Source organism: Anabrus simplex, chromosome 5 (genome assembly GCF_040414725.1).
Source record: "Anabrus simplex isolate iqAnaSimp1 chromosome 5, ASM4041472v1, whole genome shotgun sequence".
Taxonomy (NCBI): domain Eukaryota; kingdom Metazoa; phylum Arthropoda; class Insecta; order Orthoptera; family Tettigoniidae; genus Anabrus; species Anabrus simplex.
In genome coordinates, this window is record NC_090269.1 from 297,855,659 (window position 1) to 297,882,569 (window position 26,911).

A 26,911-nucleotide genomic window follows, 5' to 3' on the forward strand; every position below is an offset into this window, starting at 1 on the left:
ATGGGTAGATGTACTTCCGATTATTATGGAATGTTCTAATGGCACTATTCACGAAGCTACCTCCCAAATTCCATCAGTGCTTCATTTTAATAATTACCCTGTGAGATCTTGGGATCACATCATTCAGTGTCCCGGAACCGTAAGACCTACTCCCCAGGAAAACATTGAGAAGGCAACGGAATCACTGAGACGCCACGCTGAGAGACGAAACCGAAGAGTTCAAGGGAGAAGATTTCACCGACCTCTCCGATTAAACGAATACGTATTATTGAGGAGACCAGCTGTGTCCGAGCCTACGAGCAAATTTTATGCTAAATTTGCGCCCTTATTTGTGGGACCCTACAAGATCATTAAAGTCTTTGGCAACAACTCCTATAAAATACAAAGTTTGGATAAATCGTACGAAGCTGTCCACAATGCCGCTAATTTAAGACTCTACCGAACACCTACACCACTAGCTGACACCGTGTAACCGTCTGTTAAAAGGGAAAAATAAGTTACTGAAGATAGAAATAAAACTTGAGGAACACCCTGTATGGAGAGACTAGGCTACTGGATGCCAGGAGCGGAACGAAGAACTCCGAGTCTCACACCTATCGCGAGCTCAATTAAGTTACTACCAGGTGATTCAACAACCAATTTTCCGGAACAATAGTAATGGACACTGTTATGTAATAATTTCATCTACAAATGAAATTATATTCCAACCAAGGGAGAGATGTCCCCGTGAAAATTGGCGATCTTATGAATATTTTAACAAGTGGAAAGCAAAAATTTTATTGTCTGCTTGAAGCTGCAACACATCACTTGGGAACTTGTGGCGAGCCGTGAACGAGTTTTTTTTGTCGTTCAGAGGGGTGCGATACGTCACCGGCAAGACTGTGTCAAGGTTATAGCTAACCACGTGACTGCCTTCGCACGCGCGACTCAGCCTGTTTCTAGAATAGTCTGCGCAAATTAAAGGTGATCATCAGCCAATTACCGTACTCGCTGAAGAACACGCCTCCCTGGGCTAATTAGATATAAAAGGCCTTGCTTCGAGTGAATCGCTCTCTTATGCTTAATGCTCTTTGCTTTACGCTCTTCTTAATGCTTGTTCGCTGCGTGAGACATCACATCACCGGACCACGTGGAAGGAGAAATTTCAAGACAAGTCGACGCCCGTTCTACCAGAATTTAGTCTGATAATTAGTGAATTCTGTGGAATCAAAATACCTAGGAGCCAAGTTAAGTGTGACAGTGTAGACGAGCTGTTTATATTCTGCGTGTGCTTGTTCAAAATACTTAATTTTGTCATCTCAGTTACAGCTTGTGACCAGCAATCAACGAGGACGTCTTGGAATTGAAGATCTCAAGATGAAGAATTCCGCAACTACCAACATCATTTCATCGAGGGACATCCATCGCAGAGCCTCCATGGAGCTGTAAAAATGTAAGGCGTCTCTGGTAATTGGAAGAAGACTGGCCGGAGTATGCTGAAATAACTGACTGTCGACGGGAATCGAACTCTACAAAAACTTGAGTACCTTTTTAATTTAATTTATCTGTCCTATCTTCTGTACAACTAGAGATCTTTCTTCTTAAGTCGTAGATCTATCAGTTTGCTGTAGTTAGAAATATTTCATTTTCCTACTTCTTAAGGTGTCATGGTAGACTAGGTACGTGTGAATGAGATTTTGAAATCTATTAGAATAGACGTAGGTTGTCTTTGACTGACTTCCCATGCTTAAGGAGCTTAAGTTTAATAATCACTGACCACACGATAAATCTACTTTATTTGTAATATTGAAAGTTACCGGACGGAAAATGTGCGTGTACATCTTGAGTGAATAGGGTCGAACCTAGTGTCTTTAAAATCACTTGCTGTTTTTTATGATGAAGTCATCTAATTTTTCGACATTCCAGGAGAATCAGTAGATGTAATAATCACTTAAATAATAATATTGATTAAAGATCGGGTAAAACAGAAGTAAACGCTCGTGAGCCATAAAACTACTGTAGAATTCCTAAATGTGAGATAGAATGTGCTCTGTTCATGTAGGGTCTGGAATATGGCCTATCCTGAGGGATATTTGTTGCATAATTGTGTAAATGATGAATTAGTGGTGATATTGATTTATTCTTGTGTATTTGGAGCGCAAGATAGATTATAATTAGTGGAGCACGTGTTTGTGAGTGTATTTCACAGGTAGGAAGTAAAAATAATGCGAGTAAGGCTCACGCTTGCGGTAAATTCAACCTGTAGCCCACATGATGGTAGTGCTTATGGATTTTACTAGAATCTTCCATTATAATCTCATGAATTAGATGAACTTGCGCTGATATGTGAAATGTATTTCTATCAAGTGATACTCATGACTTCGATCACTAGCCACCATTAATGTAGGAGAATTTATGTGCACGAATTATTTTTGCGAGACATTACGCGTCCCGACCATTGATAAAAATCATAACTAAAATTGCTAAGTCAGGATTCGTTGTAAATAGTGTACATAAAACGTGTTTCCCTAGTGTGAATGTGTGTGTAAATGTATATTTCTCTTGTGCCATGTTTATTTCATTTAATTTTGATCTGGTCGCGCACTCGCCGTGACGCGGATCACATTCATCGTTGTGTGTTGCCTTAAGAAATAATTTCATGCCCTTAAGGGAAAGTTTAATTAAATTAAGTCAAGGAAGACTAGGAAGGAATTTAATTTTTATTTGCGAGATTTAAAAGGAAAGATCATCTCGTTACTTTGTAAAGGCACTCGATTTGTAACAAAATTTATTTAACTAGCTCACACGTTGGTAATGTAAATTTCTAAAAATCTGAAATACTTTAAGATTAATTTGAATAGAAATGAAATGCAAAGGTTAAAGGTAGAAACTTTGTCAGCCGCATGATTGCTTTAAAACATTGTGAAAATAAGTCATTAATAATTAATCAAAAATCATTACTCTGAAATATTAATGATGAACATTAGATAAATGATGCGGTGGAGAATTAGTAAGAACACGATCGTGTGACAATGAAACAGGTTAATTGAATGATAATAATAATAATAATAATCGAGATAATAATTAATTAATTTGAGAATTTTAGAAACAGTTTTTCTTTGCTACTGAAGTTCACGTTAGTGTCATTAACCATTATTAAATATTGTAAATGACTAATTCAGTTGTGTACATAGCAAAGACCACGTGTTGAGGCAACTTTAAATTGGTGAAACTTTAAACACATGTTTATTTAGTTCTTTCAGTCAAATGTTTGGTTTAAAAAGGCAAGTGGCCTAATTACTTCTTTGGTTTCATTTACAGCACAGTAGAGCTGGAGATATGAACACGAGTCACTCTAGATCGAGGAAGAAACTCGATATTATGAAAGCTCTGTTATGTAAAGGAAATATTAGCAAGAATATTTTGTTGTTTAATTGCTTATGTGAATAAATGTCAGAGTGTTGTTTTAATATTTCTTTTTATCCTGCTTGGTCATCAATCCTTACAACCCTTAAATGCCTCTAGAAAGTGATAGCCAACGATCGAACGGTCCACCTTGGGACTCATCGCTCGATGGCTGGGCTTAGCTCGGGAAAAATGGGGGCAGTATGATAAATTAAAAACATAGGAAACACACAAAATGAAGTGTTAATTATTTTTTTATGGTGAAAGTTTAAAAAATGTGAAATGTTGAAACTTAAAACAGTCTTGAGCTGGAGGTCTTTCTGTTTCAATGGTTTTTGTCCTTTTGTGTGGTTCAACTGGTGTCTGTATACTGTTGGCTTAGTTGTGTTCCGACATGGGTTGATATACATAAGCATTATTGAAGTTGAACCATCTAATTTTTAGTGTAATCTTCAATCTCTTTCAGTTTCTCCTGTAACCAGTCAACAGAAACCTTCTCGTCTTCAACAACACATGATATATGAAGCTTGTGTATGCCATACACTAGTGGTGCATGTTTAGAGGCTCCCCAGAGCAAACCTTCAGTTTCCACAATACGAACAGCTTTCTCCATTTCTTTCATATCCGTCCATAAGTTATCAGCACCACGTCGAGCCACGTACCAGGATCCATAGCTTCATGGGACATACGCCACACTCTCACGATGTTGATAGCTATTCTGACAAAAGTGTCTCGGTTGATAATAATGATGGGCGCCCTCCAAAACAACATGAAGTAGTGGTGGTTGAGAACGAGGCAGAAAGTGATGTTGTGAGTGTAAATGGAACTGGTATGTCTATTTCTTCTGATAATTGGGTAGAAAACTATAGTTCACAGACTTTAAAGGATTTCCCAGAGTTCCTGGCATAACGGTAAGACTTGATGAACCTCAGAACATTGACAAAGTAGTAGGGCTTATTTTTTGTGATGATTTCTTTGAACTTGTTGCCGAGCAGACGAACTTGTATCCAGCAAACTACTTCATTACACAAAATATCCCCTAAGGGCTTGAAGTGGCCTGATGTCACTAGTTGTATATTGCAAACATTTTTTGCTTTGTTTATACTGACGGGACAGGTAAAAAAGTCATGTTGGAAAGACTACTGGTCACCTGATCCCCTCAAAATTTGCTGCGTTTCCCTTCACAGAGGCCATTGCTACACAGCCTACCACACCAGGAAACATTATTAGGACTCTTACCAAAGGTTTTCAGTAAATTTCACCATAATCAGTAGAAGGTTAGTGAAGTTAGATTAATTTGTTTATGTGCAAGCGCTGTAACAGTAAATTACACAGAAAATGGCCGGGCGCAGGGGTTGAGCAGTGTGATGAGCACCTGGTCCGCAATGTGTTAACCAGATGTTTAATGGGGAGGAAACTGTAAGTAGTTTGATAGACCATGTGCTGATTAAGACAGGAATTCTCTACAATATTAGATTCATGATTTCACATGTGTTATTACATTTGTTTGTTGGTGTACATGACTGCAGGGGTCATCTAAATGAAAGAGAAATAAGTAACTTGAGAGTATAGAACATCTCTCATAGTATTACAATTTACAATGGGATTGTGGTATGTTAGAGTTAGCTAGAAGCCAAGTTGGAATACTACAGCAGATCTTCGAATATGTAATTGAAATGTGGTAGGTATAATAATGTTTGAAATGCGAAGACTACAAGGTTATAAGAATGTATTCAGCGTTGGATAAATACATGTCTGAGTTATTGAACCATAATGGGAATGCTAAGCTTGTTACATTATAATGAAGTCTTCACGAATAAGTTTATGGATGTATATAACTAGGGGGAGGGAGGAGAAGAGAGAGATAGTCTTGAGTTACATGAAATGAATATGGAAGCATTTGAGCATATGAGATAGCAACAAATATAGGAAAATTTGTGAAAGTTACCACAAGTGAATTCTGAATTATTCTTCCATATATGACAATTTGTGTGGGCAAATGGTATTATAGTGTTTTCTATAGTCTTCACATGTAAAAAGAAGGATCATATATGTTATGCAAACCTTATACCAATCAGCCTACGCAGTTTGATTACAATTTTTATTTATTATGATGTCCTCATGGAGTGTAATTTGTCTGTGCAATATTGAAACATGCAGGTCATCTGTTAAAGATCATAATGTAAACACATGTGTGTGATGATGATAATCATCGTCATCATCGTGTAACACTTCCAGCGTGCTGAGTATGGTGGTGTAGAACAAGCTCTTGCCAGTGTTATCTGTCCGTGTAGCTCTCTCTCTCTCTCTCAATGATCACTCTCCTGACCCCCTCCTCTACTCTCTACGTCTATGTTCAGTTGGTTCAGCCATAGTTCCCTTGGCCATCAAATAAGTCTCTTTCTGCTGACTGACTGTTCCATGAAGGCAAGTGGTGTTTGAGTGCCTAAATGAAATGGCGTACGACTTTTAGTGCCGGGAATGTCCGAGGACAAGTTTGGCTCGCCAGGTGCAGATCTTTTGATTTGACTCCCGTAGGCGACCTGTGCGGCGAGATGAGGATGAAATGATGAAGACGACACATACACCCAGTCCCCGTGCCAGCGAAAGCATTCTCTTTACATGTCCAAAACATTTAAGTGGTCAAGCTTTAAGTAATTTGTATTCTGTACCTATGTATTAGGGTTTATGTCAATGAATCTTCATAAATATTAATTACCTTGGGTGGAAGTCTTGAACAGGAAAGCATGTTCTTTATTTCCATTAAATTACAAAAAGTTATCCCTCTTTCCTTAACTAAGGAAATTATTTGCTCATCTAATCTGTATTTCCTAACCTTTACACTTAATCGATAAAATTTCTAATCGTGACCCAAGTTTGTAAATTTGGCAAGGTCATCTTAGTGCTAAGATTTTGGTAATTACCTAAATAAAATTCTTATAGTCTGATCTCTTTAACGAGGCAAACATGACATCTGTAGAACATTTACACTGGTAATTTGGATTAAGAGGGATTTGTAGTCCAAACGCTGTTTATTCATATTTTGTAATTGTTGCTCTTTTTCAATGATGGCTAGGGATTAGCTTTTTATTGTATTAGAACTTTACTACTAATCTTCAAAAAGGAAAGATTACCAATAAATGAGTAAATGACGTGGCCAATAGAGGTTGTTAACTCATTAGAAATAAAGGCTGAAGCAAATGATCGCTTAATTTTAATATTATATCCTGAAATTAAGTAAGAATGTGATTCATCTCAAGATATGACAGAGTACATCACTGTTTCAGAGGATAGTTTATATGTTCTTGCATCTACTTAAATTTTGGAATATTCCCATATAAATTCGTAGCAAGGTGGTCCTAATTTCTCTACGTGCGCTTCAAATGTTTTCATGATGCCTATATGGTTAGGTTAGGTGATGCTGTTTGAAGAAGAAAACTGAAACGTTTGCCACAGAGGGCTCTGGAGTGATATTGCTCTTTTTCAGAATGAAATTAAACATAATACTTTAACATAGTATCGGATTTTGAAAAATAACAAACGAGTAAGCCATGGTGTGGATATCATCTGCAAAAATGCAAGGTTTGAACAAACTGACTGTCGTTTCATACCAATTTTAATGCGTATGGGTTTCCCCCCAACTTTTACGAAATATCGGATATAATGACAATCCGTCATAATGAGTAAATTTTTTGCTGTTATGAATTCTTGCTATAATGGACTTCTACTGTATATCACCAACTCTCCTACCTTGCTGGCCAGCATTCAGATGATGAATTTCTTCTCACCAAAGGGACTCGAATCAGCTAACCACAGTGTCAGACCATATAGACTCGGCACTTTAATGATCATGGCCAGCAGGCAAGCTATTGTGTAACAACAGATCATTTCATTTATCCCAATTAAATACTAATCATCGTTCAGCTTGAGAGAAAGAGAACCCAATATGCTGTCAACTAAAAGTATGAAGATTATTCAATATTTTTTTCATGTCAAAAATGTCTACATTTCTAAAGTGGAATCTCTATCTTGGCCTTGTTAATAGCACCCTAATATGCATTCAAATTAACAGATATTTGTTAAGATCGGAAAAAAAACTCAGGGTGATATTTCACAATGAATCCTAGGAATACTGTGCAAGTGCACTCATAACAAAAACAACTAATATTTAAATTAATATTAATTCTGAACATGAAAGCTTTCACATTTTCCAAAAACAAAAAAAAGTTCAGTATTTAAAATTCCACAGCACAAAATAAGTTTTTTATGTACCTGTTAGGCAGTGCAATTCTCTTGATGGCATAATTGCACTCATCAATCTTGTTTTTTGCCTCAAACACTATGCCAAAACCACCCTTACCGAGACAATGAATGGGCTCAAAATCTGTCAGGTAACGAGAAGTAAAATCTGTCAGTAACTGTCCATTGGGCTCTGATACACTTCTTATTGGCAAATGGTGATCAACATGAGGTGCAGTATCTGATAATGCAGTCACTGGCTTCTCTACAACTATTATTTTCTGAAACAACACAAAAATTAAAACACTACCTTCAGAATAATACAAATGTACAACTGTTGTAAATAAAGAATATATAAATGAGATTTCAGAGTTTCAACTAAATTGAATGAAAAACTATCCTTAAATTTTGCACTTTACTATCCATCTATGACAGGCATTAAAAAACAGTGCATTTCAATCTATTTTGAACAAGCTTGCAACGAAACCATAGAAGCTGTCTTTAATTTCCTATCATTCGCTCTCAAGATAAGAGACAATGTATAACACGGGTGTCGAACCCTGCCCACCACCTGTGCACACAGATACCATGTCTCTTCCTCTCAGTTGGCTTGTACTTTCCCACTATGCTGATTCAGGGCTGTGATGTCTATCAATGACAGGCTCCAGTTTCTTGTTTTGGTCTACAAGTAATGGTTGAAAAATACAACTAAATAGGCTGTGGCATAAGGATTGACACAGTTATTTGTTATTGTATGTTTGTATTTGTGTACTGTCCGACTCGTTGGCTGAATGGTCAGCGTACTGGCCTTCGGTTCAGAGGGTCCCGGGTTTGATTCCTGGCCGGGACGGGGATTTTAACTTTCATTGGTTAGTTCCAATGGCCCGGGGGCTGGGTGTTTGTGCTGTCCCCAACATCCCTGCAACTCACACACCACACATAACACTATCCTCCACCAGAATAACACGCAGTTACCTACACATGGCAGGTGCCGCCCACCCTCATCGGAGGGTTTGCCTTACAAGGGCTGCACTCGGCTAGAAATAGTCACATGAAATTATTATTATATTTGTGTACTTTGGTATCAATACGGTTCCTTGACGAGATGCTACTTTTATTGAACCCTATGTTCCTTTGTTTAAGTTTAGGAAAAAATTATCTTTTGTCACAGAAGCGATATAGAAGCGGCATAGTATTTGGCATTATTCTCCTTCATAATTGTTCATAGGAGAGTTGAGCATGTCAAGCTAAACATAGCCTTTTACTTTACACTTCATACTTTATAACAACCTTCAGAGTAATTACTTATTTTTCTACTATATGGTGATTACAAAGCATGGTGTTCTTTGCACATTTTATGCAAACACAGTGTTGAATACATTTAGTTATGTATGTCCCTATATGAAAGAATACACTATGTACTTGTATTGTGGGAGTACTGTAGTTATGAACATGTAATGTACACCCCTCCAGGCATGCGCTATCTGATAACCTCCTGAGCTAGAGCTCGTTAACAGCTGTTTCTCCTGCACGCAAAGCTGTCAGTCACCTCGTGACCTTGATATGCCTGATGTACAGTACTGTTAAAAGTGAACAGACATAAGCTAAATTTTGATCAGCACTTTGGAAGATACTGAACTGTAAGTTAATGAAGTATGATGTTCTAAACCACTTGGTACAGTGAGTGAGTGAGTGAGTGAGTGAGTGAGTAAATTTGTGCCCTAGTCACAAGGTGGTGCACTTCTTCTCAGACACACCTGCAATGGAGTTGAGCTGCAGGTGCCTTTTTAATCACAAACCAGCCCTCCTGTCAATCCTGCATTTCTGGCAGTACCAGAAATTGAACCCAGGCCTCTGAGTACAGCAGCTGATGGTGCTAAAATATTAGGCTATGGAGGTGGACTGAGTATACATGAACTAAATTAAATGTCCTAACATATTTCAGTACATAATAAAACACTATGCTGAAACCAAATGACAAGTTACACAGTACTTTGGTGTTCTATATAACTCATACAGTACAAGGAAAGAAATTCATATTTCAAGGTCTGTATTGACTGTAATATCTAAATTTAAAATTTCTACATATTCAATACTATATAGTGTAATCTTATAAATTACTTTATTAACATAATATATTTTAAATCATAGCCGAATATAGTAGATTTAATAAGACTTAATTAACAAAATCATTAATAAAATTAAAAATAAACCAAATATTGTACTGCACTCACTAGACTAAATAAAGAACTACACCACATTCACATTTAATAATAATAAACTTTATCAAGTCACTTATCTGTTTAAGAGACAGAACATTAACATCACTATAAACTAATAAAACTAACTCCAAAATATTCTTCAACACTCGTACTGTTAACATTTCAAATAAATTCTTAAATTTGGCAGTATATAGATTGAAACTGTGATGCAAGCTACAAAGGCCAGACCCACAGAAGCTTCTTAATTAGATATCAAGAACATTACAATGTCCAAAAACACAAAAGATTTTCAGCAATGTGTCAGCAAATGACCGACTGTGAACATTCATTCACATCAATAGACCAAGATATGGAAATTTTAAACATCTTGGAAACAAAAGTAAATTATTAAATATCTACAAAAATACCTATACTGAAATAGATCAGAAAAATAACCCAAACTTGAACCTTAATGAAATATCAACAAGAATTTATATTTTTCTAGAAGAAACCTTCAATCATAACTTCAAATCAAATATAACTTGAATTCTTTCACCCTCAACCCATTCTCCCATCTTCCATCCTTCATTAAACCCTTCCTTCCGCAACCCCTGACTCCTTCCACTGTGCCTGCAATTGTTCCCCTCCCTACAGGCTTTGTCTGTCTCACGTATTTAGATCAGTCTGTGCTAGGTACACAGCACATATACATTTTATTTACACGACACTCCATCGGCCCATGAGGTGAGCAAACATTTAACACACATTTTCACACCACTGTCACGATTCTTTCATTTTCTATATATTCATTTACATATTTTCTTCATTCTCAGGCCCATTTATACAAAAAAGATGTAGATCTCTGCTACAACTAACTCCAAAATATTCTTCAACACTCATACTGTTAACATTTCAAATAAATTCTTAAATTTGGCAGTATATAGATTGAAACTGTGATGCAAGCTACATAGGCCAGACCGACAGAAGCTTCTTAATTAGATATCAAGAACATTATAATGTCAAAAAACACAAAAGATTTTCAGCAATGTGTCAGCAAATGACCGAGTGTGAATGAATGTTCACAATCAACGTTTCAATTTCCATATTGATTACACACGAAACAACGGCAATATTATATCAACACTTGTGAAACGAAGACTACAATGGATGGAGCCAATTTTTATTCATAGGATTTTATTGTCATCACCATATTTTACTGCATTAGATTTTAACTATATATTTTATTGTTATGTTATCTCAAACAGAATTTATAGATTAATAATGTACCCTTATGTATATCCTTTCCAATGGCTCAAAGAGACAAAACATGTAGACTAAAAAATATATGAGGGTTGGGGCAAAAGTCATGGCAACTATTTTTTTTTTTCTCTTGAAGATACCAGTCCGGTTGGAAAATGTGACATATACAGATGAAAGGACAAGGTGTTAACTACATGTGTGAATAGCAATGAAATATCGTAACACACTAATTTATAAGAAGTTGATACAACTTGCAACACTAATTTATTACGGTAGTATACAAGGCAATATGGCCTTCCCGGTGCAAAAGAATGACAACGCAGTACACATAAAGTTGACATGACAAACCTGGGTCTAAAGACCCTCAAAGTGGTCCCCTGCTACTGACATCACATGCTGCCAACGATGTGAGAGGCGCTGAATACCATCTGCCTCAGCATTTGCCGCACCATGTGTGAATTGGTTCACCTGTTGGCGCACAGCATTAGCAATGTCCTCTCGTATTGCAAACCGCCTACCACGCAGTGGTTCCTTAATCTTTCGAATGAGATCAAAGTCACAGGGTGAAATATCGGGAGAGTATGGTGGGTGCTCCAATTCTTCCCATCCCCAATGCCGCAGTAGCTGCCCTACACACTCTGCTTTATGTGGTTTTGCATTGTCATGCAGGATTATTGCACTGTCCACAAGATCCGGACGTATCTCCCGAACGCCACGTCGTACCTGTCGCAGCACAAAGTTCCTGTAGTACTGTGCGGTCACTGTTCTGCCATGTGGAACAAAGTGGCAAACAATGACACCCCTGACGTCATACACAACGAACACCATCAATTTAACTGGGGAAGGATTCTGATGGACCTTCTGCCTCCTTAGTGATCCAGCACGTTGCCACTCCGCGGACTGACGTTTCAGTTCTGGTTCATATGCCCTGGCCCAAAATTCATCAATGGTGATTATTCGTGACAAGAATTGATCGCCGTCCTGTTGCCAGCGTGCAAGGTGGTCGGAGCATACTGCATAGCGCACCCACCTTTGAACTTCCATCAGTGCATGCGGTACCAACCACAATGCGATTTTGCACAGTTGCAGCTCATTACGCAATATCCTGAGGGCGGTGTGTTTCTCGATGCCACTTGCCCTCTCTAACTCCAGTAGCATCAATCATTTGTCTTCATCCAGCAGCTGCTCAATGACGGCACGTGCCACGTCGGTCCACACACTGACAGATCACCCCGAACGTTGCTCATCACTGGTTGACACATGTCCTTGTTGAAACTTTCCTACCCACCGTGCTATTGTACAGTATGGTAGGGCATTATTCCCAAGCACTTCCACTAATTCACTGTGACATTCCATCGCATTTCTCCCTTGGAGAACGGCTATTTTGATGTAAACACGCTGCTCAACACGGGTTACTTCTGTCTCGCACAACACTCACAAACTGACTGATTTCACAGCCCTCGCTGCGCTACTACCAGCTATCACAGAGCCATCTGTTGTATTGCATACGCACAATGCCTGCAGAACTTCCACATGACACATATACGTTTGTGATCCGTTCACATATCTACAAGAAAAAAATAGTTGTCATGACTTTTGTCCTAATCCTCGTATATTATGTTCATTAAGTAATCTACAAGATTACGCTACATAGTATTGAATAGATGGGAATTTTATATTTTAATTTAGATAACTCATACAGTTTCTTTGAACTTCATTCAGAGATTCTGACTTTGTTGGCTGGCATGGTCGAGTGATCAAGACTCATCAGCTTGATCTGCCAGCTTTGATCAACATTTAGGAATAAGCAAGCTTGCAGTCTTACATGACTATTGATATGAACATCTGTCTTAGCCATGAGCCCTCCAGTTTAATGTGGAATATGATTCATATGGATGTGACTTTACATTTCAAATATCCTACATGGAATGGACAGGATTTCAACTGTGGCCATCTTGGTGATAAACCAGTGACAATGTCACTCAGCTGTCATGCCCTGACTTTTTTTAAGACTGTTACTTTCATTGACCTGTCTCAGTCTCACCCTTGGGTTTGACAATATGAAGTTGACTGAGGTATGAGCAATGATAGTAATGCCATTCCTTATGCAGCCAGTCCCTGCTATGAATGGTGTGAAAATGTTGGTCATAGGGGCAGGATGCATGCATTTCAGTGGGCTCGGCAAACTGATATGCAATAGCAACTTCTGGCTCAGTGAGGAAAGCAATGGGAAACTACCTCGCTCCTCATTTTCCTAGTACGCCTCTTCAGTGATGCCTAGGTCATCTATGACAGCTGACGGCAGAGTTGTGACGGCTGAGGACCGAACATACATACAAGGGGGTCAGGAAAAGTTTACTAATCTTCAAAAGGAGAGCCAATAAGCTGCCTGAACTGTCTTCAACTTATCCTAGATATTTCTAGGGTTGGTGGAGGCTCCTTGGCAAATGCATTTGCTTTGGGTCATCTTGTGACAATCGAAGAATTTCACCTCTAACACCATATTTTAGGTTTTGGCTACAGTATTAAGGCCAGGTGATCTTCTAGATGCCAAATGACTTTTCAGGAGAAATTTCCTCTCTAGTATCCACCAGTATCTTGACCCTGGCCATCCAGGTAGGAAGCCAATGGCTAAACCATTGTGTTTAATCATGCCCCCTGTTGAAAAGCTGTTCGATAAGCAAAATAAGTCTGAACTGAGAGCCCAAGTTCACAATTGAGGATTGTACTCCCATAGCGACATAAGCTTCCACTGCAAACCATGTGACTTTGCTGTGGTGGGAAGGCTTGTGTGTCCCATTAAAGCAGATAGCTGAGCCGCAGGTGCAACCATATCGGATGGGTATCTGTCGAGAGACCAGACTAACGAATGGTTCAGAGAAAGGTGGGTAGCAGCCTTTCGGAAGTTGCAAGGGTGGCAGTCTAGATGATTGACTGATATGTAATATGTAATAATACAAAACATGGTTTAGCTGTGTTGATACAGCTACACAGCTGAAAGCAATGGGAAACTACCACCGTAACTAACTCTTGAGGACATGCAACTCTCTCTGTATGAAAGATGTACTGATGATGGCTTCCTCCAGGGTAAAATATTCTGGAGGTAAAATAGTCCCTCATTCGGATCTCCTGGTGGGGACTACATGAGAGGGGGCAATCATCAGGAACATGGATACTGACATTCTGTGAGTCAGAGCGTGGAATGTTAGAAGTTTCAATCGTTGTGGTAGGTTAGAGATTATGAAAAGGAAAGTTAGATGTAGTTGGTATAAGTGAAGTACGTTGGCTGCAAGAGCAGGCCTAGTCACGCGACTACAGAATTATCAACACAAAATCAAACAGGGGAAACGCAGGAGTTGGTTTAATAATAAATAAGAAAATAGCGCAGTGGGTAAACTACTATGACCAGCATAGTGATAGGATTATTGTCGTCAAGACAGACACCAACCCAATGCCCACCACAATAGTGCAGGTCGATATGCCTACTAAGTTCAGCGGATAATGATGAAATTGAAAGAATATATGAAGAGATAGAAGATTTAAAACAATATGTAAAAGCTGACAAGAATCTAATTGTGATGGGAGACTGGAATGCAGTGGTAGGTGAAGGAAGCGAAGGTAATGCAGTAGGAAAATTTTGGATTGGGACAAAGAAATGAAAGAGCAAGTCAGTTGGTTGAATTCTGCACTGAATATAACTTAGTCCTTGCTAATACTTGGTTCAGACACCACAAACAATGGCTGCATACATGGACAAGACCTGGAGACACTGGAAGGTATCAAATGGACTTCATTATGATTAGGCAGAGATTCAGAAACCAAGTGTTGGATTGCAAAACTTTCCCAGGAGCAGATGTGGACTCTGACTACAACTTGTGTGACGTACCCACTTGGCCCACAGATGTATGACAAAATTATAACGTGGCGGGTCACTTTAATATTAAAATAAATAAATGATATGTCATTGTTTCTCCATAAACAGTATCCCAAGGGCGCCAGTCTTCAAGCTTATGGCTTGAAAACAAAAGTAGATAATTAATAATAATAATAATAATAATAATAATGAGACTCAAAAAACTCCCAGGGGTGAGGTGAACGGAACACAAACCATTAAGTACACTAACTTGGAATTTAAGGATCATTAATAATCATTTCATAAAATAGAAATTAAAACAGCTATTTATTAAGATGAAAAACGTGACGTAACGGCGTTTTAACGACATCTGAACTTACGGAAGCAAAAGAAAAATTGAATGAAATTAATTTTTAAAATGAACTGTTGCGCGAAGACTTGCAGTAACTTGCCATAAGCCATAAGCTTGCCATAAGCTCACCATATGTAGACTCTGTTGTCTTGAAGCTGATGATGTGTGGATCTCGTACCGGCTGCCTTCTCTGTTGTTGGATTCCAGTCCTACTTCTACATTTCCTGTCCTTAACACTTCCTACTGTACTCCTTACATAAAGTCGTAATGAGTCCTAATTTTAAATGCAAAACCACCATGGGTTATGTTCATGGAGAGACTACACTTGTATTCTTCCATATTACGGAACAGTAGCGTAGCTAAATTCATAATAAAAGCTCTCCTCCCCTATACTAGTCAGAACCGGTCTCCCGTTGACTACCTCTCGTCATTGAGATAACAAGTCCCAATGAGAGTAACTTTTGAGTAGAATATACTCAGATGCGAAGTGAACTAAGTTAAAATCTTCTCTGATGTACAGACGTAGAATCGTAGTAAGAGTGTCTTCCAAGAGTGAGAATCAGAATCAGAATGTCCGAATACAAGTGACAATCTGCTCACGAGTAAGAATAAGAGTATGAATCTCCTCTCCAGCTCTTGTCGGTGGTATATATCGGTTCAAAAGTCTCCTTCCATCAGCCATATCACATGGTCCAGTAAGATTCGAGGTCTCATCCCTTCTCCTATGTATTGCTGTGAATCCATCAGGTTGCTTCATTACGTTCATTCACATAGGCTGAACTTTCCCGCTGAAATAAAGCGTCCCGAAGCGGAGTTTGAAAAGTGGGTGTTAATAATGTATCAACTGTCTCTTCATGAGGTAGAGAGGGTAAGGTCTCTCGTAACCTAGATGACGTTCTTTTCCTGGAATTGGGCTGAAATTAGCCTGCTGACTCTGGTCACCTCACAACGGCTATTGGAAAATTTACTGCAAGTTATAAATATGCATGATGTTGAAATACTTTACCCAATAATTTGTTCATTCAGAATACGTTATAGCCGCGATACAAAGAAATGAAATGATGATTGAAATGGATGATAAAACCCTATATATACACATATTAATTTTAAAATGACCTATCAGTGTTTAAATATATACATCTTATCAATTAAATATATAGTTCAATAATTAAAAACATTCAGTGATGTCCCAAACATCACACTTGGGGGTTATGAAATGCCATCTGAAGTTGAAGAAATTGAAGAAAGAAAGGAATGCAAAGAGATGGGGCCTTGATAAATTAAAAGAAAAGAGTGTGAGCGATTGTCTCAAGGAACATGTTGCAGAAGGACTAAATGAAAACGCTGAAGGAAAACACAAGAGGAAGAATGAGGTGTCCAGGGCTACTGAAGAAATGTAGAATAGAAAGGAAAGATCAAGTAAGAATCAATGAAAAACTTAGGAGACTAGACCTGATTGATGAACAACAAAAATACAAGAATACAAAAAATGAAGAGGATAGAAAAAGAATACAAGCGATTAAAGAATGAAGTGGATAGAAAGTGCAGGACAGCTAAAAATGAATGGCTGAAGAAGAAGTGCAAGGATGTTGAAGGTTGTATGGTCCTAGGAAAGTTAGACACTGCGTACAGACAAATCAAGGAAACCTTTGCAAAAAGGAAAACTAAGTGTATGTATATTAAAAGATCAGATGGAAAACCACTTCAAAGGAAAGAAGACAAGGCAGAAAGGTGGCAGGAACATATCCAACAGTTGTATCAAAGTAAAGAAGTACATGATATGGTTCTGGAACACGAAGGGGCAGTTGATGCTGATGAAATGGGAGACCCAATTTTGAGGTCAGAATTCAACAGAGCTTAGAAAGACCTAAACGGAACAAGGCACCTGGAATTGATGATATTCCCTCAGAATTACCAACTGCTTTAGGAGAAACCAGCATGGGGAGGTTATTCCATTTAGTGTTTTAAGATGTACGAGTCAGGAGAAGAGCAATCCGATTTTCAGCAGAATGTCGTTATACCTATTCCCAATAAAGCCAGTGCTGGTAAGTATGAAAACTACTGCACCATTAGTTCGATATCTCATGCCTGCATAATTTTAACACATATTATTTCCAGAAGAATGCCAAGATAAGTTGAAAATGAGTTGGGAGAAGATCAATTTTGCTTCAGAAGAAATGTAGGAACATGTTAAGCAATCCTCACTTTACATCTGATCTTAGAGGATCAAATTAAGGAAGACAAGCCCCTATACATGGTGTTTGTAAATATAGAAAAGGCATCTCATAATTGATTGGACTGAGCTATTTGAGAATCTAAAGGTGATCAGGATCAGATACCGAGAACGAAGAATTATCTACAACCTGTATAAAAATTGGTCTGTAGTGATAAGAATCGATGGCTTAAAAGAAGCAGCAGTCCAGAAAGGAGTGAGGCAAGGTTACAGTTTGTAGTCGTCGTCGTCCCCATTTTCAATGTTTATATAGAGCAGGCAGTAAAGGAAATCAAGGATTTGGGAAAGGGAATCACAATCCAAGAAGAGGAAAACAAAACCCTGAGATTTCCTGATGATGTTGCTATTTTATCTGAGACTGCAGAAGATCTGGAGATATCGCTGAATGGTATGGATGGAGTCTTGGGTAATGACTACAAGATGAAAACAAATAAGTCTGAAACAAAAGTAATGGAATGCAGTCGAATGAGTCACGCGGCTTTTGAACATCAAAAATACGTTCGGGTGGTGATTGAAACCTCTCTGGTCTGAAGTCATCATATCCAGCTACAGTCCAGGAGTACCGAACAAGTTAGCGAAGACTGGAGAACAGAACTCATTGTGTAGAATGCACATCAGCAACGAAATTGAATCCCTCAATGATGGTGTGAAATGATAGTCGTTAAGGATAATGTGATCTTCAATCTGCTTCACCACCGCCTTGAACTGTCGGAAGAATAGCACATCAAGTGGCTGAATGTAAGGTGTGCACCCAGGAGGGATGGTCTTGACTGTATACACCATATTTTGAGGTCAGATAGCATCAATATGTGTTCTGTCATGATATGTCCCAAGGGAATCAACCGGAAGAAGAGACTCCTGTGCTGCATATGGGAAGTAGTCATCTTGAAAGAATTGCATCATGATTTGTTTCGTGATTAGGCCGGACTTTGAAGCAACTTGAACCAGATTTTGTGGTTTCAGCATGTGTTGCGCTACTTGCACTCCAAACTGACCATTAGGTTCCTGGTAAATAACCAGCAACGTTGGAAACACGTATCCACTTGCCGAAGGAACAGGTTGGATGGTGTAAGAATGAGTTGTTGCATGATCACTCCGCACCGAACTTCTTACCAACTTCTCTCCCTTTTAATGCAGAGTTCGCGATGAGTGAAGTTCTTTTCGTATACCACTTTGATCGGTATTATAAATCTGTATACTCTCCATTAAGGACATTACCTCTTCGCGAGACTCGTCACATTGTTACTTCACGTCATCATCTGTATTCCAGGCTTCAGTGGTTACACATTTTGTTATTGCTCGTGAACCAAGATGGTGTCTCTGTTTAAACCGTGCAACCCATCCATGGATAGATCCAGTGAATCGAGTCAGTCGTATTTCTCAAGCCTTTTCTAAACCCCAAGCACGAATATCCCTGTCATGAACATTAGCGCCTAGAACAGTTCTTGCCACCCTGAATTTCTTCCTGCTACATAATCGTCAAGCAGGGGAAGTTTTGAGCACTGGCCTAGCTCCCTTTTTTCTACTACATGACGTAAACATCGTAGATGATGTATGTCTTGCACCGTACGATATTGTTTCTGTACTGTATTGAAGCTTAATAGTTTGGTTACCCAGAATCTTGGAATGAAATTATCTCCTTTGCCTTTTCAAAAGACACAGCACCCCACCTCTTATTCTCTGGTGGGCTTGGCAGATAAGCAGATGACTGGCTTCCATCACTTTTTATTAACTACTCTTCCTCACAGTCAGGTTCTGGATCGTCCATAATGTTTTCACAATCAGATAAGTCTTCCTCTGCGTATTCATATTCTTCAATATAGTCTATTGTATTTTCTTGATGTATATTATTACCATTGTTTGCCATTGTTTCGTCTATCACATTGATTATGAATGCAGCTGCATTTCTCTCACATACTGTAATTTCTCTGGATCTTCGTTTGTGTTTGTAATGGTGAACAATTATACTCACTATATTGGCAGGATTCATTATCACACGATTACGGTGACAATGACTCGCTACGAAATTGGAAACACCACAAACAGAAGGAACTTTATGAACGGTCGAAGCAAACACAACACAGACGAAGGTCCCTATTTTACTAGTTTCCTTGCTCTTATGCGGAATGTCTGCCTAGTTCCCCTAGATGTCGCATTGGCAACTGTGTCGAGTGACCTTGGACACGGTGCAGCGTGTCGACCATAGCATACATATAAAATAACTAAAGTAGCTAGAGAAAACGTTTACTATGTCTAAAGTTACTAAAGCCACGATATCATGTTAGATATGGTCTACTTTGAGCGGAATATTGAATCTTCGTAATTTACAGTGTACCTGGCGATGGCACTTAATTTATATAGTGTTGTAAGCAGCATCTCAAACATATTCATACAAACCACAAATCACATGCAATTGTTATCACAAGTTGTGCTAACTCGCTTGTAAGTACCTCCTAAAAATGAATTCCCTACTTACATTTTCACAAATTTTTGATAGGGCACACCCTTCACTTGTTCTTGAAAAGGTACAAATAACTGGAACATTGTGCTCATGCATCCAGTACCATTCAACATGCTGTTCACCCACTTCGCTAACCTCCTCTTTTGGTGTCATTTTCACTATAATGTAAAAAAAAAAAACCTGAAGGTTTCCACCTATTCAATACTATATATTGTAACCTTTAAGGAAAGTTACATATATCTGATGAAACTAGTTTCGATCTTGCAAGAGACCATCATCATTCAAAATCAATAAAGTTAAGCAAGACATGAATTATAGAACAAATTCATGAAGCAAGCGAGTGTTGTTGATATTCAATGCAAGGCAAGTCAAGATTTGGATGTTATAAACACTCATCGCGATCACACATCTTGTGTAAGTTCTCAGTTTTCTTCCAATTTGAAGAATGCACTTGGCAGAAGAAGTTTTAGAATTCTTCTGGAGTTGTAAGTAGACATTGCGCATGGTGTGCGTGGAACTCTCAGTTCATAGCGGAACAAATGGGACCTAGCACGGCTGTGTGTGCAGTTTAGCTGGTAGTGTACACACACAACTCCACACAAGAATTCTAAAACTTCATATTCAATCTGCACAGTTCCAACAATCAACCCTGCATCAACATAGCTCGGTTACCTAATACACCAAGTTTCAAATCTGCTTAAACTGATACGGTGCATAATCAACTCCTCTCCGATTCTTCTGGAGAGTATCATCTACACATTTGTTACTCAAACATTTGTACATACTTGTATATTTTTATTATATTTTGTTATATTGTTATATTGTGTTCAGTCTTAGTACCATAGCACTTGGTCCACAACCGTAATGTATTACCAGGACCTACTGAATTCTATCTGAAACTCAGTCTAAAAAAATTTTACTCAAGTTGATCTATAACATGAGCATCTCATTTGTACTTTTATACCCAGACTTTTAACGTGTTTGGTGTACTTGTATTATATATTGCTCACCTATGTCATTCGTACTATTTCACTTTCAGTTGCAACATTTTGAGCACCATAGCACTTCGTCCATTTAAACCACACATCTTAGTGTTAATTATATATTTCAAATGTTCTTACTGATTAGAAACATGTTTTAGGATTTTGTCAAATATTGTGTATTGTTTAAATATGGCTGATGACCCCGGGTATGGTTGCAACTAGTCCCATGTAATGTAAATACACGCTTGTAAATATAACTATGTATTGAATAGGTGGAAAACTTTTCTATTTATAATTTATATGTAATCTCAGTTCAATACGGACCAACAACAAGAAATTCATAACCCTTGATACTGGTGCAAAGACATAAATTCCACTTTGTCTGGAACATACCATACACCGAAGAGCTTTAAGGTAAGACTGTGGAAAATTTAAGATTTTATACAACTTGCTTCATGTTTTAACTACTCTCAAAGACTCCTCTAGCTTGTCCTTCATTCCCCACTTCCCGTTTTAAAATATTCATGTACTTTGTATACAATTTCTCAACCTTGTCTAAACAAAACCTGTCATTTACTTCTTTCTGCTTCCACTGGAATCAGATATCTAAATAATCACTCTGAGTTTCTCTTTAAAACTTAAGACATCATTCTGAAACAGGTAAATCACTTCTTATACCTCGCAAGCATCTTGTCTAAACAATGCACCCTAGAAGAGGATGTGAAAAACAGACTCTGTGCTGCTTATGTGGTACCGTATTTGATTGGCTATTCAAGATGTTTAAAAATAAAATCCTAACAGTTCACACCACACTCCTGGTATATAAAGCAGTCATCATTATTATTATATCCCACATAGTAGGCCTCAGGACAGAGTCAAAGGCCTTTTCCAAATCATAAAACACTAAATAGGAAGGGTGCTGCTGTTCTCTGCATTTTTCTTGGAGTTGCTGTGCACAGAAGATCATGTCAATTGTGCCTCTTGAAGAACGAAAACTGCACTGAGACTCGCAGAGAATCTTCTCGGAGACAACCTGGAGATCTGGCAGGACGTTTGCTAGCTATGGACAGCAGGGATATACTGCGATAGTTGTCATATATACTGGGATCATCTTTTCTTGAATATGGTGATGACAGTGGCATTCTTCAGGTCACCAGGTACTTGTACTTTCTGAGTTTCCTGGATTAAAAGGATTAGTGCGAGGAATTTTGTGTTTAAGGATAAGCCTTCCCCTTCTTAAATCGGCTCCATTGGAATGTTGTCAGGTCCAGGTGCCTTTCTGGGTTTCAGTTTGTTAAGAGCCTCACAGAATTCCTGATATGATGGTGGCACTGTCATCCATGGCTGTGGGGGCTGTTGTGGCACACTCAAAGGAAGTCCTCAGGTATGGTCGAGTTGCAACTTAAAACAGCGGAGAAGTGATATTTCCAAGATGTCCTGACTTTCAATAAAGGTGGTAGCATTGTCGGCTATTTTCAGAGTTCCTATTGAAGAATGAATTGGTCCATACAGATCTTTAATCCCTGCATATAAGTTTTGCAGGTCTCTGGCATTGGATAACTCTTGAAGTTCTTGAGCTTTCTGTTGCCACCAGTTGTTCTTCATTTCCCTCATTCAAACCAGGCATTTCTATTCAAGATCTTGAAAATGGGTTCTTTAAGCTGGAGGATGGATCTTACTAAAGAAATACAAGAGCTTGCCATTTGGCATCAATGAGGCTTGTAATTTCTGCACTGCTGTCCTCAAACCAGTCTTCAATGTTCTTTTCTTTGAAACCAATAGATTCCTTATATGACTCAAGGAGAATAGTTCGAACTGCTGAATCTTCTTTCTCCACATCATTTGTGATAGTTGGATTGGATGCCAGCCACTCAGAGATTGTATTCTGGAACTGTATAGCAATGAATTGGTCTGAAAGTTCAAAGACATCAAACTTCCTTCCCAACAATTTCAGAGATGTAGAGGCCATTTCCAGTGGAAAGAGATCCTGATTCAGTAAATCAGAAGTTTGTGATCTGTCCACCAGTCATCAATATTTCTAGCCATCTTGGTGATCAGAACGTCTTTCTTATCAGCATCCACGTGGTCTTAAAATGGTTAGGCAGCCGGGACTAAGTATTGGTGACAAATAGTTCATGCTTGACACACAGGTCGAGAAGCAATAACCAACTGGGGCTGTAATTTCCAATACCATGTTTGCCTATCACATTTTCCCACAGGCAATTATCACTCCTAAATTTGGCAATAAAATCACCAAGCAATAACAGTGTGTCCTTAGGTGGTACTTTGCAGATAAGTGTGCTCAGCTGGAGATAAAACTTGTTCTTAACATTTTCATCAGCATCTAGAGTGGGGGCACGAGGAAATGAGATTGATGAAAATTTATGCTGTGTCTGGTATATGAAGAGCCACAGGCCATTCACTAATTGCCGTAGGAGTGAGTTGGGGCATTTACCACTTTTGTCTTCACAGCAAACCCTACATCACGGATACGAGTCCCGCTTTCCTCCCTTCCCTTCCAAAAGATGGTATAGCCTGATCCAAACTCCACAACTTTTCCATCACCAGAGAATCTGGTTTCCCTCAAGGCAGCAATATTGATATCTAATCTAGCGAGCTTGTGAGTGATAAATGCTGTTTGTCTTTCAGGTCTGTTGTTGTTACTTGTATCCAGAAGTGCTCTAATATTCCACGTTCCAATTGTAACTGACTGATTAGTTTTCTGATTGCAAATGGAGTGACCCGCTGGGTGTGGCTGCCCAGCTAGGCAAAACGTATGGCTACCAATGTTTAACCCACATTTTCTAGGGTCTTCCCCATGTGGGGTGGGCAGCGGTACTGCTAAATAGGCCTTCCCAGACATAGACACAGGGCCGTATTCCTGAGCAGTCACAGGTCTCAGAAAGATGAACATCACACATCTGCTGCGAACGTGCAGGTCCAAATTAGAAGCTCCCTGTTTTGCCCAAACCCTCCTCCCACCATCCTTGTTCCACAAGTGGTTTTTGTTTTAAGAGGAAGTGCAACTAGGTAAATATCTTCTCTGAACAAATTAAGTGGAAAAGAAATTTAAAATCAAACAAAATTATTGATCCAACGAAGGAATTTGGAAATGAAGTACTAAATAAAACTTAACATTATTGAATTAAGCGAAAGCGAAAGAGACCCACACACTATCTCCTTTTTTGCTAGTTGCTTTACGTCGCATCGACACAGATAGGTCTTATGGCAACGATGGGATAGGAAAGGCCTAGGAGTGAGAAGGAAGTGGCCGTGGCCTTAATTAAGGTACAGCCCCAGCATTTGCCTGGTGTGAAAATGGGAAACCATGGAAAACCATGGAAAGCCACCTTCAGGGCTGCTGATAGTGGGGTTCGAACCTACTATCTCCCGAATACTGGATAATGGCCGCACTTCAGCGACTACAGCTATCGAGCTCGGTCACTATGATCTCAGAGCCAAATCCTGCAGCACACACGAAATGAGACATAGAGGGTTGAACACTGGATCTGCAATGGAATGCTGCAGACTCAAAAGAGAGTTGAGAAGTACCTTTACAGCCAGTCTATCTGGAGTGAACTCCTTCGCCTCCATGACCATTGGGAACTGAACCCTGGATATTCTTCCTCCATCCATTTTTCCATTGGACCAGAAAAAGGGGTTGATGGCTTCCAGCATTATTTCCTCAACTAAGGGGGCCATCACCCCACCTAAAGGGGATCATCCACCTGAAGCAGCTGGCTCCCTAGGGAAGTCAAGTTATTTACTGTTACCCAACACTCAGCGTTGAGTCAATGGCAATATGGTCTACTCCACTGGGATAGCGGGAAAAGCCTGGCCAGACCTGTTAACGTTTACCAGTAATTCACATCTTACCGTACGGACTTATCATAAGAATTTATATTTAAGTCAAAAAGTGGCTAGTGGAATTTTGTTTACCATGAAATCCTTTGGATGACTGCAATTAAGAAGGAAAGTTATTGGTTACATAAGTGCCATGTGGAAAACCCTGAATGCTTCCCTGATAACCTAAATGCATATCCTTGCTACATTCACAAGTGCCATGTGGAAAAACTTGAGAGCTTCCCTGATAACCTAAATGCATATCCCTGCTACATACAGGTGAAAGACTTTCTTGAAGTCATATCCACCACAAGACAACATAGCATCCATAGAACTTCAAGATCATCCAGCAATTCACCATGAATAATCTTTGCTTTTAAATGTCATTTTATAAGATCACAGACACCATGACATTCCAAATTACAACATTTCCTGGGTAACAGAGAAACATACCAGATATTTGTTTCTTAAAAAACACATAATAAACCACTGTACCTGAGTCACTATTTCCTTGGTAGGGGAGCCCAGTTGAATATACTGCAATATCCGCTGCGTAACAATCAGATTTACTAATATTGCTGTGGTGATGCTGATTATAAGGACTTCCTTCCTGAAGATAGGAAAAAATCCAAGTAAAAGATTTAGAAATTATACACACTAAATGAAATGTTTTCAGAAAAATATTCAATAATATGGCTAAAATGAAGTATCTTAGATGTTCAAATATTAAAAATATTCTACAAAGTTAAGCAACAGTACTATACGTGCAATGATCTACTGTACATCAGGCATGTCCAACTTTAAATCAGGTTGTTATCTACATTCTGTAATCTAACCTGGCAATGATCTACCACAGGAGTTCCCAAACTTTTAGTCTAGAGTACCACTGAATCTACATTCATACTTTCTCTGTACCACCAAGTAATATTACAAGGTTTTCAAAGGTAAAATTTAATATCCCATTATTTTATCACCAAATATTAGTAACTAATGGAATGGGAGTGGGCATCTCAGACATATTCTGAGTCGTGGCCCTCCTTGTGCTCAGGCGGCTAAGACTATAGGCCTAAAATTTACCGGTGGTCCATAACCCGTTAGAGGAGAGATCCTCACTTGGACTACGTGCAAGTAGGGCAGCATCCTGCTTCATGAATTTACCGAGCTCAGAACACTTTAAGCAAGCCTCGGACCTATGGGAGTAATGGAGTCCCACTCCCATTTGACAGGCGAGGGACTCCTTGGAAACAACTTGGCAAACAAAATGGAATTCGATGGGGAGCTATCAATATTAATGGGGCTTATGGAAGAAAGAAGGTAGAACTGGCTGAGTCAGCAAAGAGGATGCATCTGGATGTGCTAGGAGTAAGTGATATTCGGGTAAGGAGAGATAATGAGGAAGAGATAGGAGATTATAAAGTGTACTTGACGGGTGTTAGAAAGGGAAGGGCAGAGTCTGGGGTAGGGCTCTTTATCAGGAATACCATTGCACGCAACATAGTTTCTGTTAGGCACGTAAATGAGCGAATGATGTGGGTAGATTTGTCAGTGGGAGGAATTAGGACAAGAATTGTGTCCGTGTATTCACCATGTGAGGGTGCAGATGAGGATGAAGTTGACAAGTTTTATGAAGCATTGAGTGACATCGTGGTCAGGGTCAACAGCAAGGATAGAATAGTGCTAATGGGTGATTTCAATGCGAGAGTTGGGAATAGAACTGAAGGATACGAAAGGGTGATTGGTAAATGTGGGGAAGATATGGAAGCTAATGGGAATGGGAAGCGTTTGCTGGACTTCTGTGCTAGTATGGGTTTAGCTGTTACGAATACATTCTTCAAGCATAAGGCTATTCAACGCTCCACATGGGAGGCTAGGGGCACCAGATCCATAATAGACTATATCTTAACAGACTTTGAATTCAGAAAATCTGTTAGGAATGTACGAGTTTTCCGTGGATTTTTCAATGATACAGACCACTATCTGATCTGTAGTGAACCAAGTATCTCTAGGTCTAGGGTAGAGAAAGTGAAATCTGTCTGCAAACGAATAAGGGTAGAAAATCTCCAGGACGAGGAAATTAGACAGAAGTACATGGATATGATTAG

The 26,911-nt window shown here is 39.0% G+C and overlaps 1 protein-coding gene across 3 annotated transcripts in view; it reads right to left on the reverse strand.

The window, feature by feature from the left end:
- The window catches only part of PEK (pancreatic eIF-2alpha kinase), a 360,137-nt gene that overhangs the window by 87,835 nt on the left and 245,391 nt on the right, over positions 1 to 26,911 (reverse strand). For all 3 annotated transcript variants that reach the window (XM_068227627.1, XM_068227629.1, XM_068227628.1), the window contains exons 10-11: positions 25,305 to 25,419; positions 7,657 to 7,904 (exon numbers count right to left, since the gene is read on the reverse strand). In XM_068227627.1, coding sequence (XP_068083728.1) covers positions 7,657 to 7,904; positions 25,305 to 25,419 — 363 coding nt within the window. The remainder of the gene's footprint in view (positions 1 to 7,656; positions 7,905 to 25,304; positions 25,420 to 26,911) is intronic.